General features: G+C 37.2%; 1 protein-coding gene across 1 annotated transcript in view; it reads right to left on the bottom strand.

Moving 5' to 3' along the window:
• LOC108576843 (tyrosine-protein kinase Dnt-like) overlaps positions 1 to 18,390 on the bottom strand; it is a 105,019-nt gene that overhangs the window by 39,311 nt on the left and 47,318 nt on the right. The window contains exon 2 of the mRNA XM_017939906.1: positions 11,844 to 12,114. Within this exon, the coding sequence (XP_017795395.1) occupies positions 11,844 to 12,114 (271 nt within the window). The remainder of the gene's footprint in view (positions 1 to 11,843; positions 12,115 to 18,390) is intronic.

Below are 18,390 nucleotides of genomic sequence, written 5' to 3'. Positions count from 1 at the left end.
ATTGTATATTGTGAGCTGATTTGGAACGAGTGCACTACACTCGTGCACTATGCCCACCCAAAATTAAACCGTCTCAGTAGTTTACCGTAATTAATAATCGGTTTTCGGAATATATACGAGAATTTTTGAATTTTAGTAAATACTAGAGTCGTTGCATTCAGTATTATAATAGCTTCATCCCAAGTTCGCTTTATATGTTTATTCTATTTAAAGTTAACTTCATTCTAAAAATCGAGAATAATATAATATCGCGGTTTCCCCTCTTAAATAAATCGCGTTTCGAAATACTTTTCGCGTCGTCCATTCCACAGTGACTCACATTTTGTGAGTCTGTGAGTCTTGGGAAATCAACGACGAGGAACTGGAATGATTTGCGGAAGGATGACGATCTGAGAGGATGGAAGGAAGGAAGGAAGGAAGGAGGCAATGCAGCCAGGCAGCCAAATCTACGTTGCAGAGCCCAGCTGCTTAATCTGCGAATTGTGAGTGAATTTTTTGAGGGTTTGGTGGTTGGTTATATATGTGTGTGCATGTGCATGTCGAAGCTGAACTACCAAGAGGTCAAAGAAGAACTGGATGGACTCTACTGCACTAATGGTGCAAACGCCCTCCCATTATTAGAGTATCAAAGTAGTATACCGCGTTAATTCAATTTAGAGTCAATTTTCCCATTTACTTTCGATCGATACGAGAATTTATCACGTCGCGTCGCGTTTGATAAATAGCTTCGTCCCTTTTTGCATTTTTGCGTTTCTTTTCTCTTTTCTTTTTTGAATTTTTGGTAAATGTCCCAACTAAAATTAAATACAGGAAAATATGGAGGATAATGAAAATTCGCGGTTTCGGGTACTAAACAAAATCCCTGAAAATGAAAATAAATCGCGATTCGTACTCCACTTTTCGCGCGTCACCCTTTCACAGCTTTCCAAGTCTGGTGGGTCTTTCAATCTATCATTGTGGGCCACTGGTGGGATGAAAATTCAAGGCTGAGGGGAATTGCAAAAGTTTCATGGGTCTGAGAGAAGCTTCCAAGTGAATTGTGGGTCAAAATCGAAGGCTGGGAGGACTGAAATGGGTCACTAAGGGTATCTCAAAGGTTACGAATGGTGAGTCGTATGAATTATTTATCTTGTCAATCTAATTTATATTCTGTTTCAGTGTTCCAGTGAAATTTTGTTAAATTGTAATAAATTCGCGGTTTTCCTTACTAAATAAAATGAAAATAAATTGCCTGGGCGTTCTTGATCGTAGAGATCAGTTCTCAAAGCCTATTGTTGCCAATTCTGACGAGACAAAAAGTACCGAGAGTACTGATAAGGTTCAGCGTAGGAATAAAATCTATTTAACAATGTCCACCTGTGTGGTCTGCGTTTAGGGAGTTGTACGTTTTTTCGATGATCGATTTAGGTAAATATTTCGAGCTCACATAAGAGTTCAATTTTCTCCTGTTCGAAAAAGAATTTTGCCTTGAGTTGAGGTATGAGTTTCATTATCAGAGGTTTAATTAGGTATTCCATTGCTACGATTTCATATAAGAAAAATATCCTAACAATTTATCCTCCTATTCCAATTTAACAATATACTTTTCTTACAGAACTTCGATACTACGATTTTAAATATGAAAATAAAATATAAATAAAAAAGATATTCTAACAATATATTCCCCTATTCCAATTTAATAATACACTTTTTTTTACAGAACTTCATTACTGTAATTTTGCATATGTAAATAGAATATAAATAATAAAGCTACTCGAGTAATTTATTCTCCTATTCCATTTTATAATACACTTTTCTTTCAGAACTTCATTTCTATGATTTTCTATACATAATAAAGATATTCTAACAATTTATCCTCCTATTCCAATTTAACAATATACTTTTCTTACAGAACTTCGATACTACGATTTTAAATATGAAAATAAAATATAAATAATAATGATATCCTAACAATTTATCCTCCTATTGCAATTTAATAATATACTTTTCTTTCAGAGCTTCATTGTATGTTTGAAAAATGTGGAGTTTATTCGCGACTTAATCACTCGCGAGTAGCGCGCGATACTCGCGAGTAAATTCGTCGTGTATGCTCGCTGGTTCTTTAGAATGATAGCGAATTTCTCGTTGCGCTCTGAATTCAATCTGACCGCGATTTATAATTTTTTGAAACCCTATCAAAGGAGAGCATTGAATTTTTCCAATCTTTAAATTAACTATGACAAAATGATTAGCGTTGCAATTTCAAATAAAATATAAGACACTCCTTAAAAATTTATGTTAAGAACACGAATTTTTGATAAAGTGTCTTATCTCCTTTGCTACGAATGAGAATCGCGTATCTCTGAAGATAGAGAGCTGCCAGTAGGGCATGTGTTTTTGTCGGGTCCCTTGCGTAGTCACCTCCTCGTGGTGGGACCTGGTAATTGGTATCCTTTTCCAAAGAAAATTCTCACTTTTGCAAAAGGATACCAAGCTAAGAACTACGTGTACCCGTGGACACTCTGATTCTCACACACAGTCGAAAGTTTTAACTTTAAGTAGTTCGTAAGATAAAGTAAGTTAATTCTAAGATAGAAAATTGAACACTATGTGCGCGTTTCTTAATAAAATACCAAAGAAGTCCAAAGAATCGATGCTTTTATTTTTATATTTTACAAATGTTCATAGCCTCGAAAATATTAGGTGTAGAAATGAATTCTTTCCGAGTATTGGCTACAATGGAAGTTTAATTCAAGAAGAACGAAAACAAATCAATCATCGAAATAATTTCCATTATTGTCGATGACCTTTTGCCATTTTTCTGGCAGCTTGCGAATACCATCGCGACAGAAACTCGATGGCTTTGAATCAATTATGCGAATCCAGTCGGAAAGACTTCATTTCTATGCCTAATACTTTACTCGAACGTTGATTTTTTAGTTTACAAGGAAAACATTCGTAAAAATTGTCAATTTTTCATACACATTTGAGCAAGTGCTCCCTTAACAATATATTTATATCGAACGAACAGCAGACTGATTCAACCAACGAAATATGAATTCCAAGAAAGGTGTAGCACGAGCGAGGAAACCGCAGCACTTCCTTTTTAATTAAAACCGTCGTGGAGAAGTTAACAGGCGACAGGGTAAAGGAATCAATTTACTCGCGTTACTTGAGCACGGCGGGGGATCGATTAAACTCGGTCTTCGTCAACGCAACGGTAAGGAACTCACAGGTTTAAGAACAAGCACAAAGCTCGAGGAGCTGTGTTCAGTGTCGAAGAAGTGTATTTCAGTTAAATCCCGAGAGGCGATGCCATCCGACACTATCAAACAAACCTTAACTGAGATTTACGGAGATCCAGAATTAAGTCCTTGCGGGATTAAAGGAATACCTTTTCTTGATCCGTGTTTTCCGACTCATCTGCCCTTTCGAAAGAAATTTTACCATCTGGAACAGACGGAAATTTTGATGTTTTTTTTTTTCCGTGGCGGTTTGAAGGGTACCTTTGATTTCGTCGAATAATTCATCGCTTGTTAGCCGCTCAGCGTTTTACCGGCTACCTTGATTAATTCCACAATAATTGCGGCCAGTGAAAATATGACGGGCTAATATTCGTTGCAATAACGTTGCATCAATTTATGATACGTTTGACGTTCTCGATGTACGTGTTCGATGTTAATTTGTAGCGATGTAATTACGAAGAAAATTGTGATTTATCGACGAGCATGGCTTTATTAACAAAAGATTAATTTCCACTTCCCTGTCGCTGGATTATTACACGATACGTGTTATTTTTCAATACGGTATCGAACCAGTTTATAACACGATGAGATGTAACATCTACTTGCAACGTTGTATCATTGAAATCGTCTCGTTCGAATGAAATGTAACAATATTGCTATTACAAGCATTAATCACGCTTTTCTATATTGAATTTCCACAATTGTTAAACGTTGGAATTACATTTTGCAGTAAAAAGAAGCGAATAATCGGAGCCTAAAGAGGAAAGCTGTGTTTAGCGCGTAACCAGCGGAAAGAACGATATTTAAAAATCAATAAAACATCATTTTTATTCATTTATTACAAAACAGTTCTGCAGGTATGCTCTTTCCGTTTTCATGCGTTCTTCATGCGCGCTCTTTCCATTTTCGATTCAACGAAAGCATCGAACAATGGGCGAGCATTTAAATCGTTCATGGTACTAACATTTTCCTTTTCATTCAGTTCCTTTTCCCCAATATTTGCTGCGAGACCACCATCGAACCTTTTTTAACCTACCACTGTATACACAGTCGGAACACAAGCACTCGAGGAGCCAACGCGGGATTCGATTATTTTCGAGTGGTCTCCAGGCGATTTCGGATTTCTGCAAGACCTCTTAGAGGCAAAGAACTTGGCCCGTCCGACCACGAGGGATGAGAGTCACCGGCGGGCCAAGAAGAAAGCAAATCCTGGGCGAAGAAGACGAAGAAACCTTGGTGCACGCGCAAGTACTGCCTCTCCTCGCTCGATGAGTCTCGCCCCGCAGACGCTTATTTATTCTCCGCCCTTCCTGCTTCTACACCACTTTTCTACACGGTCAAACCTCTTGATCGTGGACGGTGAGATCCGCCCTCTCTTCTTTTTCATTAAATACACCGACTTCTGACGAGATTCAATTTTATTCACCGAACTGCTTTTCATGGTAGCGTCTCTTGTACCGGTAACCGGATCCGGATCGCCGTCGATTCCTCCTCTTCCACGTTATGCTCTTTCTATTACAGATTGTCCCATGCAACTGATTGTCAGCGGTGCTGCGTGTATATTGAAACATGATTAGAGACAGAAAAATTGTCCGCACATTTTCTTTCAAAAACAACTCATTTCATTTAAAAACAGCATAGTATACATTATCAACTTATAAATCAAAGTACAGTAAATTCTCTACAAGTGTCAGTCAGTTTGGATTCTACAAGTGTCAGTATAGATGGTCCTACGCCTAGGCTGCGTCATTGCTGCGCCTATGTTATCTCGCTCGCTGTCAGTCAAGCGTGTAACGCTACACCAATCGGTTTCTTTTACCAGATTTCACGGTTCGACAATTCATAATAGAAAAATATCATTTCTTTAATTTTACTTTTTTTCATCTGAAATTTTTTTTAACATGTTGATGAGATTTTTGGTGAGTTTTAAGTAAATGTTGTTCAAATTATGTCGTGTTTGATGTCATTTTCATCAGAAAAATCTCATCAATATGTTAAGAAAAATTTCGCAGTCAAACGGTAGGCCGACTCTATGTAATGTAATACAGGGCGTCTGTTTATCTCAATACAGTGAAATATTTGGCGTGACAGTGAGCGTGTTAATAAGTAAATGTTGTTCAAATTATGTTGTGTTTGATGTCATTTTCATCAGAAAAATCTCATCAATATGTTAAGAAAAATTTCGGGATAAAAAAACGTAAAATTAAAAAAGTTGGTATTTGAATCGCTTGGTTGCCCGACTCACGTTTCATCCTTATCTTTTATTCGCTGTCCTTGTCTACGTTCGGCAAACTACAAAGGCGGGCGCGAGGCTCGAAAACGTAGTCCCTGACTCTACAAGTGTCAGGTTTAGCTTTCTTGCGGACTGACACTTGTGGAGAATTTACTGTATGTGATTTTATATATGCAGGATTGACGAAAAAATGTTGAGGGACCCAAACGAGAATCGAACCCGGGGACCTTCGGCTTAGCTAACCGAGGCTTTGCCCATTACGCCAACTACTCCCTCTGTATTTTTCCTGGTCGGTTTTCCTATTTGGGTATGTAGGCCTCGATACTACATATATTTATATAAAATTTATAATAAGCATAAGTGGTAGAAGAGAAGTGTAAACGGTTTCTGTATATCTCCTTGTGAAATTTGAAATGCGCCAAAATGACGCGCCCCGTAAATCTAGTGTTAAGGTAAAATTAAATGGTTTCATATATTCCACCTGTATATTCCGGGTTACGACATAGGGAGGTTTTAAAATCGATCAGGCATTGAAGTAAACATGTTTCAGTTGCCGAGACAAGCGAATATACCGAAATATGATTCGCCGAAGACTTGGAACTATGGTCAGGATCGTAAGAATAAATTTTTCATTCCGTGTGAATATATCGTGTACAATGGTGTTCTACTCGGGGAAGATGTTTGCCAGGCTTTTGGTACAGCCCTGGGTGCCGCAGCATCAATCGAGGCCAATTCTTAAAAGTTTAATTTACGACCTGGCTATATCGTGGTATGGACTGTACCTTTGTGCAATTTTGTGCACCGGTGCATCTGGAAAACAAAACTGCACATTTTTGATAAATGGAATCTAATAGTTTTGGATGCACTGTTCGACGCAGCTTTTTACTCTCTATGAAAAAAGTACGAAGGTATTGTGGAATTTTGTTGATTACTTTTTATGTATATTAACACTTTACCGACCGGTAACCTATTAACCGGTTTTTTGCCGCCAACGCTTACCGACCGGTAGCCTATTAATCGGCTTTTTGCCGCCAACGCTTACCGACCGGTAGCCTATTAATCGGCTTTTTGCCGTCAACGCTTACCGACCGGTAGCCTATTAATCGGCTTTTTGCCGCCGACACTTACCGACCGATAGCCTTTTAATCGGTCAAAGTTTGATTTAACATTTCTATAGGTATAAGAAAAAGTGCATATATTCCCGCGCGATATCCTAGAGTCTAAACAGAGCCGGTGTCAGCGATGCATCTGTGGCCGAGTGAACGGTCGGAAGTGCGTAAGATATTCAACCGCTACCGGTCGGTAAAGTGTTAAATTAAAAGTACCCCACGCGTCGCCGGTGCTGTTCACTATTATTATCTTTATTTGTCACAGAAAATGTAATTCGCTCTCTTAATATTTACGGTTCGATGCTTCTCGTTCGCTGGTCAAACACACACACTTCTTCTTTTTCTCGACACACGCATTCACACACACGCCGCGATCGGCTTGACAACCCATGTTATTGTCTAAACATAAACAACCACCATTCACACCAACTCTCTCCATTTCCCCATCTCTCCCCACATTCACTCTTTCATACCAAAAATCCCACAGTATGTATATCTCGAAACTATTAAGTTAGGATCATTATTTTGTTGGGGTATTTAGGTGTATAGTCGGTGGAAGCGATATAGCGAGGTCGTAAAATCAGTCGGGCGTCAAAGTACACTAATTCGTGCTATATTTAGATATTTGTACATAGATTTATTGAACCACATATGCTATCTTTGAAGCAGTTTCATGATTCCATTCTCTTAGAAATGGGCACCTTTCTGGTCGATGAATTGGTCCAGGTGGTTTGACAAACGCTACGAACTTTTGTTCCAACTCAATAATAGTGTCTGATAGCATTTAACTCAGTTTTATCACATTTCTTTTCCGCATTTAACCATTTCCTATTTCTATTTCTAAATGTCTTGCAGATGTTGTTCTGCCTTGTTGCAACTTTTCTTTTTCTTCTTTTCTGGTTGATTCCTTTGGTGATGCCTTCCTCTCACCAGCTGGTGCAGACACATATAGTTTTCGGCGAGGGTGAAGTTCGACTTCATCCACATGTCTGGCAAAATATTACTACTATTCCCAGTTCCCCGATATTATCGAGTATTTTTGTCGATTTCCGGCCGAGGAACAGGATATTTCCTCTACATCCGCAATAAGAATCACATTCCTACACGTTATGCCGTGTCTTTTTCTGCTGAGAAGAATTTTGTTTGAAAGACTGAAACGAGGAATCACAAGACTTTGAGATCTCAGATATCCATATACGTACGAAGCACCTAAAACAGGCCACCTGAATATCTCCGCTGTTATTGGTGATAGAAGCAAATGTGTTAGATCAAACTTGCTTATTGTTAGTGTCATACAATTTTGAATTAAAAATGCTTTCCATATTTTCCACAATTTTGTAAATATTCATGATAATATGAAATTTCACAATTTCCTAGAGGGGATGTTTTCACCCCTAGAACAGTTTCATTGTCGAAAAGAAAAATAGTTTCGTTATTAGCGTCACTTGATGTACATTTCCGCAAAATTTTTAATTTTTTTTCATTTTCGCGTTGCCAAACTTCCCTTGATAGTTAACACATCAAGCGCCATCACGTAAAAAAATTGATGTTGCGTTTGGCCACTGAGTATTTGACGTTTCTTTTCACGTGCACATGCCTTCAATTAAATAGTTTCATATTTATATCGTTTATGTATTTTTATTTTCGACAGTTACCTATATGTTCTGAACTTTGTGTGAGTAAATTTGTATCATAAAAGTTCAATCTATTATTTCATTAAAAAATTGTCGGCCGTCAAGGTTTTCTCGACAACTGGGCCACCCCAAAACCTTTCCCCATATAATTATACGTAAAAATTGTACGTTTAAGAATACAGGCAGCCGAATCTGAATGAAGTATCAAATCTAATACAGAGTGTATTGTATTCATTTGTATACAAATGGCGCACAACTTGTTAAGAACACTTATGGTTTCACACACGTAACGCAAATAACGTTTAAAAATAATTGAAGTCCAAAAAATGTTTATATGTTAAACAAAATAAATCTGAGTAATGTGTTGTATCGAGTTGAATTTTACGTTATTCAAGATGTTAGTATGGTATCTCGAAAACTACTAATTTGAACAATTCTCCATAGTTGTAAATATGAATACTGATTTGAATACGAGGATACGCAACCTTATAAACAGTCATTAATTGATAATCGTAATATTTGCATGGCACTAACTCTTGAAAGGCGGATGGTTTTATCGACTCGTAAGGCGAATACACTTGGTCCAAATGGACCCATAGCGAAATTTTTCTTTTTATGTCTTCTCGAATAAGACATATACACTAGAATTTTATCTGGCCGCATTTGTATATTTTTCTTACATTTATATATCGTTAGTAGGGACAAGAGAGAATAAGCAACGTACAAGTAAGTCATATTTATCTTGTTTGCTCCCACACAACACGTGAAGCTGATTATTTAGCAAATAACGAAACTTTAATCGCCAATACAATTTTACTGCAACAGTAACAATTAATGTTAAGAATAAGTTCGAAGTACTAAAAGTCTGGGTAAAGTCTACCGTTCCAAGTTGACAAAGTTCAATTGAAAATGTATGTAGGCTAGTCGCCTGCGATACAATTCAAGTCCAAGAGTGCCGTAGCCAACTACACCAAATCCGAGTTCAAAGTTCGATTACAAATCTCAAAGGAGTCTCTAACGGAATCGTTAAAGGAATCTCTAAGTCTCTTTATCAAGTCTCTTTACAAGCATCGCTACAAGTCTCATTTGTATTCTAACTACCCTGTCCTTTCATACGTGTCCCCGTTCGCCCAGAGGTGTGTCCTCGTGGAAAATGCGACAAGTGGGAGAAATGTACTGTCTAATCCAGAAAAGTTAAGAAATTTTGGGGACGTCCCTCTGTATACTCGCGGTGGGTCCTAAAACGTACCATCATCGAGTACGGAGATCGTATGACAGTGTGTGCTGCCAAAAACCTCAAGGTGGCGGCTTTGGAGCGTCACATGCGGAATCAGGTGAACTGAGCAGAGTATGTACTTACATACATATGCAGGTAACTCTCGTATAACACGGTTCGAGAATTGGGGAAAATCTTCGTGCAACACGGTTTGAGAATTAGGGAAATACCCGAACAATATGGAACATAATAAGAGCTTTTAACTCTCGAACGACGAATTTTGACTAAACAGCGATAAGATTAGTATCAATGTAATAGAAATGTAAATAAATAAGAAAAATATAAAATATAGTTGAAAGTATACAGATTTATACACAATTCCTTCTTGAAACCCATGTACGATAGAAATTTTGCTATGGCTCAAAATCACCCTGCATTTCGCCTTCCGAGGGTTAAAAGCAAAAAATATTTAATTTGAAGTTCGGGAAATCCCCGAATAACACGGAACATATTAAAAGCTTTTAAGAGCAAAATATATCTCACTTGAAATTTTTCATTCGAGTGTGGATGTCGTATCGGATTTGACTGCAGAATTTTAAGATTTATTAGAATTTTAAATTCATTTTCTTCGTGGGGTATTAAGTACGTATATACATTTTAAAACTTTGTGTTTTTATAGATTAAAAATTTTCGGGTGATTGGTAATTATGTATTGGAAATGGGTTATGGAATTAAATAGTCTTTTATCTTTGTAATATACGATTTTATTTACGGTCTCAGAGGAAACGTCTTTACTCTATTGAATCTTCTGAAGGACTGTTTCTAGGCACCCAAAAGAAAGTTGGGGTCCCCTTATACCTAGAAACTGTTTACGTTATGGTATGGCATTGTGCAGTGAGTGACTCGAAGACGAACACCAGATGCATCTGGTGGAAGTCCCAGTGCCTTTGTTTAAAATAACCCGGAGACATTTTTGTTCTCACTTGATTATTTCCATAGGGTGTTGTTAGAAATAATCCAACATTATGTTTTCCATTTTTGTGAACTATGTCAGGCGGAAATAAAAAAATACATATTATTTTTATTTAATACATATTAATACGTTATACTTTTGGTGAAAATTACTTTAATAAAGATATTTCTCTTAATTATAAAAATATAGTAGTATGTTTTTCTTTTTCATTTTTGGAACCTAACCCCCTGTTTTGTACTAGTTCTTTGTTTCGTATAACACGGACTCGCATAACGTCATTTTTTAGGAACCTAACAACCGTGTTACACGGGGGTTACCTGTATGTACAGTCCTGCGCTGAGAAGATGACGAGCGGGACGGCACAGAGGCAGGGGAAGTACCTTTGACGCTCACCGTCAAATGCGACCGATTAGTAAATGCGACCGTTTCGAGATCCGCATTCCTTCCGCTCGTCATCTTCTCAGCGTAGGACAGTACTGTTGGGAGCTAGAAAGGTGTCAGTCGGCTCTAATGCAGTAGGTCTACCTTCGCGGACAGACGCATAAAGACGACACATCTACTTATAGTCGACGCTTGTAGGCAAAGTGATCGGAATTGAGTAGGATAGAGCGATAGCGAGCGCCGAAATGCGAAGCATTACCGTAGGCATAGACTTTTATTTTGCAATTACACGGCAAAACGTATCAAAAAGCTGCAAACTTCACGTCATATGTTCAATTTCACGAGACACAAGTAGAAACAATCATATCATTCCGATATCCGCGAGGAATACGGAAATCCTACAACTATGTCAACGTCAAGAGAGCGTCAAGAGTGGAACCGAATATCTCCTTGCCCCTGTGCCGTCCTGCATGCCGACTTTCCAGCTTTGCACAGTAGTACATATCCATACATTGCCCCACCGCAGGATCGTTACCCGAGAAGACATGGCTTACTGCCCGAATATCGCTCTGTGCTCGAGCTGGTCTGATCACTGCTCTCTGTAGGCAGTGTTAAGGCGATTGGATTTATGACACGGAAGCTTAATCAAGCTTTGAGGAATTTAATTAAAATTTTGTGTGACACAGTGAACCGGAGGGCAGAGTTTAGAAATTGCTTAGACTTCTAGGCTTTGAGGGCGATTTTCGCTCATTCAATGTGGATGATTGCCGATAAAAAGGATACCTGTCGGATATTCATCAAAATCGGAAATTATCACTTCGGGATATTTCCTTGTAAGTTAGTGCACGTGTAACTACCTGACAGATTTTCAAAGTCGTTGCTCTCTCGAAAATGAAACCTCATATGGAAAAACCTTATTCTGCAATTTCGACTTATTTTTTCATAAAGAACCTCCTTCCCGGTTGTACATGCCTGTATATTATGTATCGCGCAGAATTATCCCTTAAAATTGTTCCCACTACATAGTTGCCGAACGCCCTATATAATTGTGATAAGATGATTCTGTTACTCACCTTTGAAGCAAAACTTGTTTCTCTTGAAAACTAAAATCGTATCGTTGTATTTAGTGGCAGGCGGGGCAGTGACGTTTAACCTCAAGGACATAGGAATTTCAGCGCTCATGTGACCCGAGCACGGCAGTCTGATCCTGAATACTTGCAAGATGACTGGAACCTCCCCCTTGCTCGACACATTTACTTTAGGAGTAAGCGAAGCCATCATTTCACCAGAAACACCGCCTGGAACACCTACCACGTCGTAATCCAACTCCATTGAGTAAGGCAACTGCAAACAAATGTGAAAAGGAAAAGAGATGCATAGAATTGTTCGAAAGTCTTCTGTTAAGGCGTAAAAGAGGGTTTGTGGCAAGCAGAATCGGAAATTAAAGTTCTAAGCTTGCTGTAAACCTCCAGAAAATCGTTAAGGAAAGTTTCCCCTTTGCTACCAATTTTCTACCACTTTAAACTTAACGCGATTCGCTGATGCGAGCCCCCCATCTTCATTCTTTACCACCTCCGTTTCAAATACACAGCCGATAGGAATATTGTTGTAATTTTCGTAAAAAAATTGTTTACTGAATTGTTTGTGAACTGTTAGTCTTATTTATTAACTACAATCATTCCAATCACTTCACACACAGTTAATTTGATATGTGAGGTATGTGTAGCGCCCTGACAATTTAATTACAGCGTTACTTATTTATTTACAGCGCTCCGAGTATTTATGCACACTCCAATTCATAAGTATTAGGACAAAATTATTAAGGTCTTAAAAAAAATTAGTCAATCTGGAATTTCATAGTACGAGTACCTACATAGGACCAAACTTCTAAATATCCATTTCCGTTTAAGGTGGCGTCATAAAAATAAGTCACTTGATTGCGCCACACCAAACATTGTCGCGAAATCGAGTTTGAAAATGAGTTTTGTTGAAGGTCGTCGAACTTGTTTCGGCAACCACTTTCGTATAATATAAAAAAAATAAATACAGTAGAGTTTCGATTATGCGAGGTGATGTGGATCGAGCCTACCTCGAATAATCGAAAACCCGGATAATAGGGAAGGATCGATGGGTGTTCATAAGTCGCGCAAGAAAATCATAAAAAACATTTTGATAATGTAAAATTGTACATGTATTTAGGTTTAATTAACTGTTTGTCAATGAAATAATAATGTTGTACGTGTGTTTAAGTTTAATTAACTATTTATTAAGCAGTTAGTATGAAAATGCTTTTTATGATTTTATTGCACGATTTACGAACACCCATCGACCCTAGAAAATAATGTCATTTTTTCATTCTATTTAAATTCAAAGCACCTCGGATAATACGGAATCTCGGTTAAACGGGACTCGGATAACCGAGACTCCACTAGGTAGCTATGAATTTAAAAAAAATTATTGTATGGTAATTATGCGAAGAGTATTACAAACATGAAAAATCTATTCAAGTATAAGAAGTAATGAAACTTTGTCCTTTCCTATTTTTCTCACAAATACCCTGTGTATTTTTACTGATATATAATATCATCTTTGTCAAAAGAAGTGTAATTTAACACGCTCGTCGCCACGTCACCCATATCTGGGTGACGGGTATGCTTTCGTGGGGGTCCTTCTTCGTCAAGTTAAATAGGATTTTACAAGTAATTTATAAAAATCCCATTTGTAACACAAGAATTTAATGGAATAAGCTCCGGCAAATAAAAATATTAAAAATATACGTACTGTATTATACTATACATTAATTTATATTTAAAATAAAATACGACATTCGGGCAGATTCTAATATACTTAGAAACAATCGACACCACTTTGAGCGCTCTAGCACGCAATACTCGACATCTTGATACACCAGTGCGGTCCAGTCCGCAGTAATCGACATCACTAATAAAGCGCGATCACCATCGCGACAATAAGTAGTTGGCACATACACGTGCAATAATTACCAACGCCAACCCTACCTTCCAACCAACAAGAAGCGCGGAAAGCTGCGTTAACAGAGCCCGGAAAATCGAATAAGGGGGCTCTAACGGTTTTTCGGAGCAACGCAGGATAGGACGCGGAGAGGACACTCTCATTATAGCCGTCGAGCGAGACGGACACCCGAGTGCAATACTCGACATCTTGATACACCAGTGCGGTCCAGTCCGCAGTAATCGACATCACTAATAAAGCGCGATCACCATCGCGACAATAAGTAGTTGGCACATACACGTGCAATAATTACCAACGCCAACCCTACCTTCCAACCAACAAGAAGCGCGGAAAGCTGCGTTAACAGAGCCCGGAAAATCGAACAAGGGGGCTCTAACGGTTTTTCGGAGCAACGCAGGATAAGACGCGGAGAGGACACTCTCATTATAGCCGTCGAGCGAGACGGACACCCGAGTACCTTAGTCACCGCTTATATTCATTAAATAATACATTTTGGTTAATAGCCTATACTGTGTTCGTTTTTTTTTTTGAAACTGTGCTAACACTCGCTTCATTATTTTCCAAAATTGACCGATACGTCGTTTCACCATTATTAAGTGTACGTAACAATTTACTTGAAATTAGTTTATTCGTTGTGGAGTAATTACCAGGTAAACAAACAATATATTTTGAAAATATTCAAGATTGGTATCAGGTTGTGATTGTGTTCTTGACGAAAGAAGGGAAAAGTCCAATGGAGATTAAACAACGCCTGGATGTTGTTTACGGGGGCTCTTCCCCATTAGCTGATATGTTTTTTTTTTCTTTCTCTCAGTGTCTTGTCTATGTTTGTTTGATCGCATAGCGACGTGCCTTCCTCGCGTATCAGAATAAAGAAGATTTATAATTAAAACAATATCTTTTATTTATTACCATAATTCTAACAATATTCTACTGTGGTTGGAATCGGCAAAACAATTCTATTTGTGTAGGTAGTCGATTGAAGACGAACTCGCCAGAGAAAGTCTGCGAAAGCCATAACAGAGGAAAACATCGGTACTGTTGAAAAAAGAAGCACTGGAAGTCAGAAATACGAAATAAAATGTGAAGAAAACTATGGAAACGATGAAAAAAATTATCAATAAGAGTTATTAAAATTCTACCCGAGTAGGTTAAAATTATTTATTATAGATTGTAAACTTTTCGACTTTACTACTTATTACGAGAAACGAAGTGAAACTGCATATCGAGTTCAGTATTTTATTATTTACCAGAAACGAAACTTCGTTGACGGCAGGTTTTTGATGGAAACGATAGAACGTACACGCGATTAAATTAAAAATGTCGACTTGATTGTAACAGTGAAACTATTCTTTATTTTCTGGTCGCATTAAGTAAATCATTCGCGTGAACTGTAACCGATAAAAGACACGTGATAAAATACCTCGAAAATCATAAATCTCTAAGCACACTAATACAAAAAATACTCAGCAGCTTGATAAATACGGGATACTATATTCTACCATCAAATTTTTGTATTGTCACATTCACGTAACATTTGGATACTACCAAATGATCGAAATAAAGTTTTCTGAAATATGAATAATTACGCGTCTCTTGCTGTGAAATCTTTAATTTTACACGTAAGTTGATAAGCAGCTATCATAAATAAAGTCTTATCAATTTTCACTTAACAATAGCTATCTTTGGCTGGTACATTCACATTCATCATACAGACATTCACGTGCGTAATAAAAATATCTCGGATAGAACCACTGGATTGTAAGAGCGAGGAACCCCTTTTGGCTCGCATATCATTATACGCATGCAATATTTCACACTGAATCCATTCTTACTTTATCTCCATTTGTCGCATGCTTCCTATTTCATGTTCGAAAACTGTTATTGATGCCAACTACTCTATTCGCTTCTTACTAATCTAACCTTTAGAGCTGTTTTCAAAATTACGAGTTTTCAGTGGAAATTCTCTTATATCTTCTTATAAACTTTTTTATGCTTCTCTTCCTTTCATATTTATTTCAGTCTTCTCCCCCAGTGCGTGAAGTAATTATTCAAAAAAAAGATATTATAAATAAATAAACGAAATTATACACAGTGTGTTTCTTTTATCCTGCGAATTGGAATACCTTGTAAAATGTTATAAATCGTCTTTAATTTTAGTTCTTCCTTTAATTGAACATCAGCAAGTAGAAGTAAACTTGGTTTAAATTTATGTCGTTAACGTGAAAAGCATAACGGGAGATAAGTTCGATCTTTATTTACAGCGCGGCGTGCAGCCTAATAGCCGTCAGCAAGTGAGTTCGGCTCATTTGACTCTTCAGAAACTGATGAATTCGTAACATCTTATAACAATAAGTTACCTCATGTGGGAGGTCGTTGAATTCGTCTCAGTAAATGCCATCGCACTATAAAAAAAAAATATATGGTTCCATTTAAAAAAATGAACTTGACTTTGAAATTTACCCCCACCATGTGGCGTCCCCCTTCTTGCCAAACATCTTTTTGATAAACAATTTATTAGGATAAAGGAAGCACTGTGTAGGTTGCGAATATATCATACAGCTTTGTTTTCGAATTTTATTTGATACTTCCAAGTGGCAGTTTGAAAAATTCGCATATTCGTAAATAACACTTCTTAAACAGAGAATACTTTTGTTTTATCGTTTTGATAAATACGGTGAGGGCTGTAAATAATTTGTATTAATCAGCAACAAACTGACACTTTCAGGACAATCAGGACACTTTCTTAATTTTAACAAATGCTTGAAAAATGTTATGAAACCGTTAATGAATGACACTAAATGATACATGTCTTGTTTCGTACCACAGCGGAGTACATAATACGATAAATAATCCGTTAAATATCTTACCAAAGACCTTAAACAATAGTTATATCTTCTTTTCGTGTATACACTACCGGCCAAAAGTTTGGGATCACTGTGCATTGCAAGTTACACAAAAATTCCCAGAAAAAAGTCAGCAGCTTTAAGAATTTTTTAACGATGAGATCAATTGCTATTTATCTCCACAATATCAAGTCTGTGAAAAATTAGTAGCAGATTCAGTACTGATGAAAATTAGGAGGTGATTCCAAACTTTTGGTCAGGAGTGTATATCCGCCTCTTGTCTTTATTACAGCATTCACGAATCTGTGCATCCTGGCTATTAATTTCTCTATTGTGTCAGAGGTACTGTTCCTCCACATTATTTCTAAGATTTCACACAAGTTTTTTTCTGACTTAGGACACGTTTCTCGCGAAGCACACAACGAAGACATATCTCATAAATATTTAACAATTTCAAGGGTTTAAATAATTAAATTATTCGCAATCATACAACTTGCAAAAACTTGAATTTGCAAAAAAAAAATGCGATTTAATATTTATAATTTACGTGGGATAGAAAAGGTTCACAGAGAATGACAAGTGTCCTAATACTTTTGAGCGGCAGTGGACATAGACGAGGCCAAACCAACCTATATGCACATGCACTTCACGAACTTTTCATATCGATTCATTTAAAAACAATGCTTGGTGTAAAAAAGTGCGAATCTATACTTTTCACATTTGAGCCGTTCAGTGCACAAATCGATTAACTCCACTTTTTGAAAAATCTTAAATTTAAGTGTCAAAGCACTTGGTATAGTCATAACTTTTTATATTTATAATAATTTCTCGACTTCTCATTTTATGGAGTTAATCGATTTGTGCACTGAACGGCTCATTTCTATCAAGGTTGTATTCAGTGACACTGCGTATTAAAGTGTTCCTTTGTTAACATAACTAGAAATCCACAGTTTTAACTCTAGATTAGTGCAAGTATCGTACAGGGTCCGGCAAGAAGATCTCAATAGTTTTGTTAGGTAAAAGCTTTTATTCCAAGAATAAACATATTCTAGTAAGGATTCTATTACAGCGGATTGTACGATAATATTTAATAGTATAGATTCAGTTAACTAAATCTATTACCTTGAACGAGAAAAACATAAAGCATACATACACCCCTGTTCATAAGTATTATGACACACACTGAATGTGAAGAAAACCTAAATAGTCATCATAAAGTTATTAAGTCCCAGGAGAGAATTACTCAGTCTGAACATTTATAACACATAGGAATATGTACATACGACAAAACTTTTAAAAACTAGCCGTCATAAAAATAAGATCTTAACAGTGACTCTGATAATGCCACATCAAACACTGTCACGAAATTGAATTTGAAAATGAAAACTTGTCTGGGCACCCGCTTTTATATGTACAATATAAAAGCAAATATAGGTGACAATTTACAAAATCTGTCGAAGTCGTCGTATTGTGTATAAAAAGTAATGAAATAATAATGTCCTTTTCTGGACAAGGAAACACTGGAAACTAATTTTTACTAATATATGAGACTAACTTTGGCGAAGAAATGTAATTTAAATCATACAATAAACTGTACCAATATAATAGGTGTCCGAATACCTATTTACGGCAGTGTATGCTTCAAACAGATCAGATCGGGTCTATTTACCGGACTGTCTGTAACGTTCAGTCATCTTTGACACAGAGCAGTGCTCCAGTAACCAGCGAAGGTACTGAACTTCAGCAACCGAAGTTCTGTCCCTCCAGCAATCTGTGCAACTTC

The sequence above is a fragment of the Habropoda laboriosa genome, unplaced genomic scaffold (genome assembly GCF_001263275.1).
Source record: "Habropoda laboriosa isolate 0110345459 unplaced genomic scaffold, ASM126327v1 scaffold529, whole genome shotgun sequence".
Classification (NCBI taxonomy): Eukaryota; Metazoa; Arthropoda; class Insecta; order Hymenoptera; family Apidae; genus Habropoda; species Habropoda laboriosa.
Note: the sequence above shows the minus strand (reverse complement) of the source record. Positions and strands in the feature narration are given on the sequence as shown.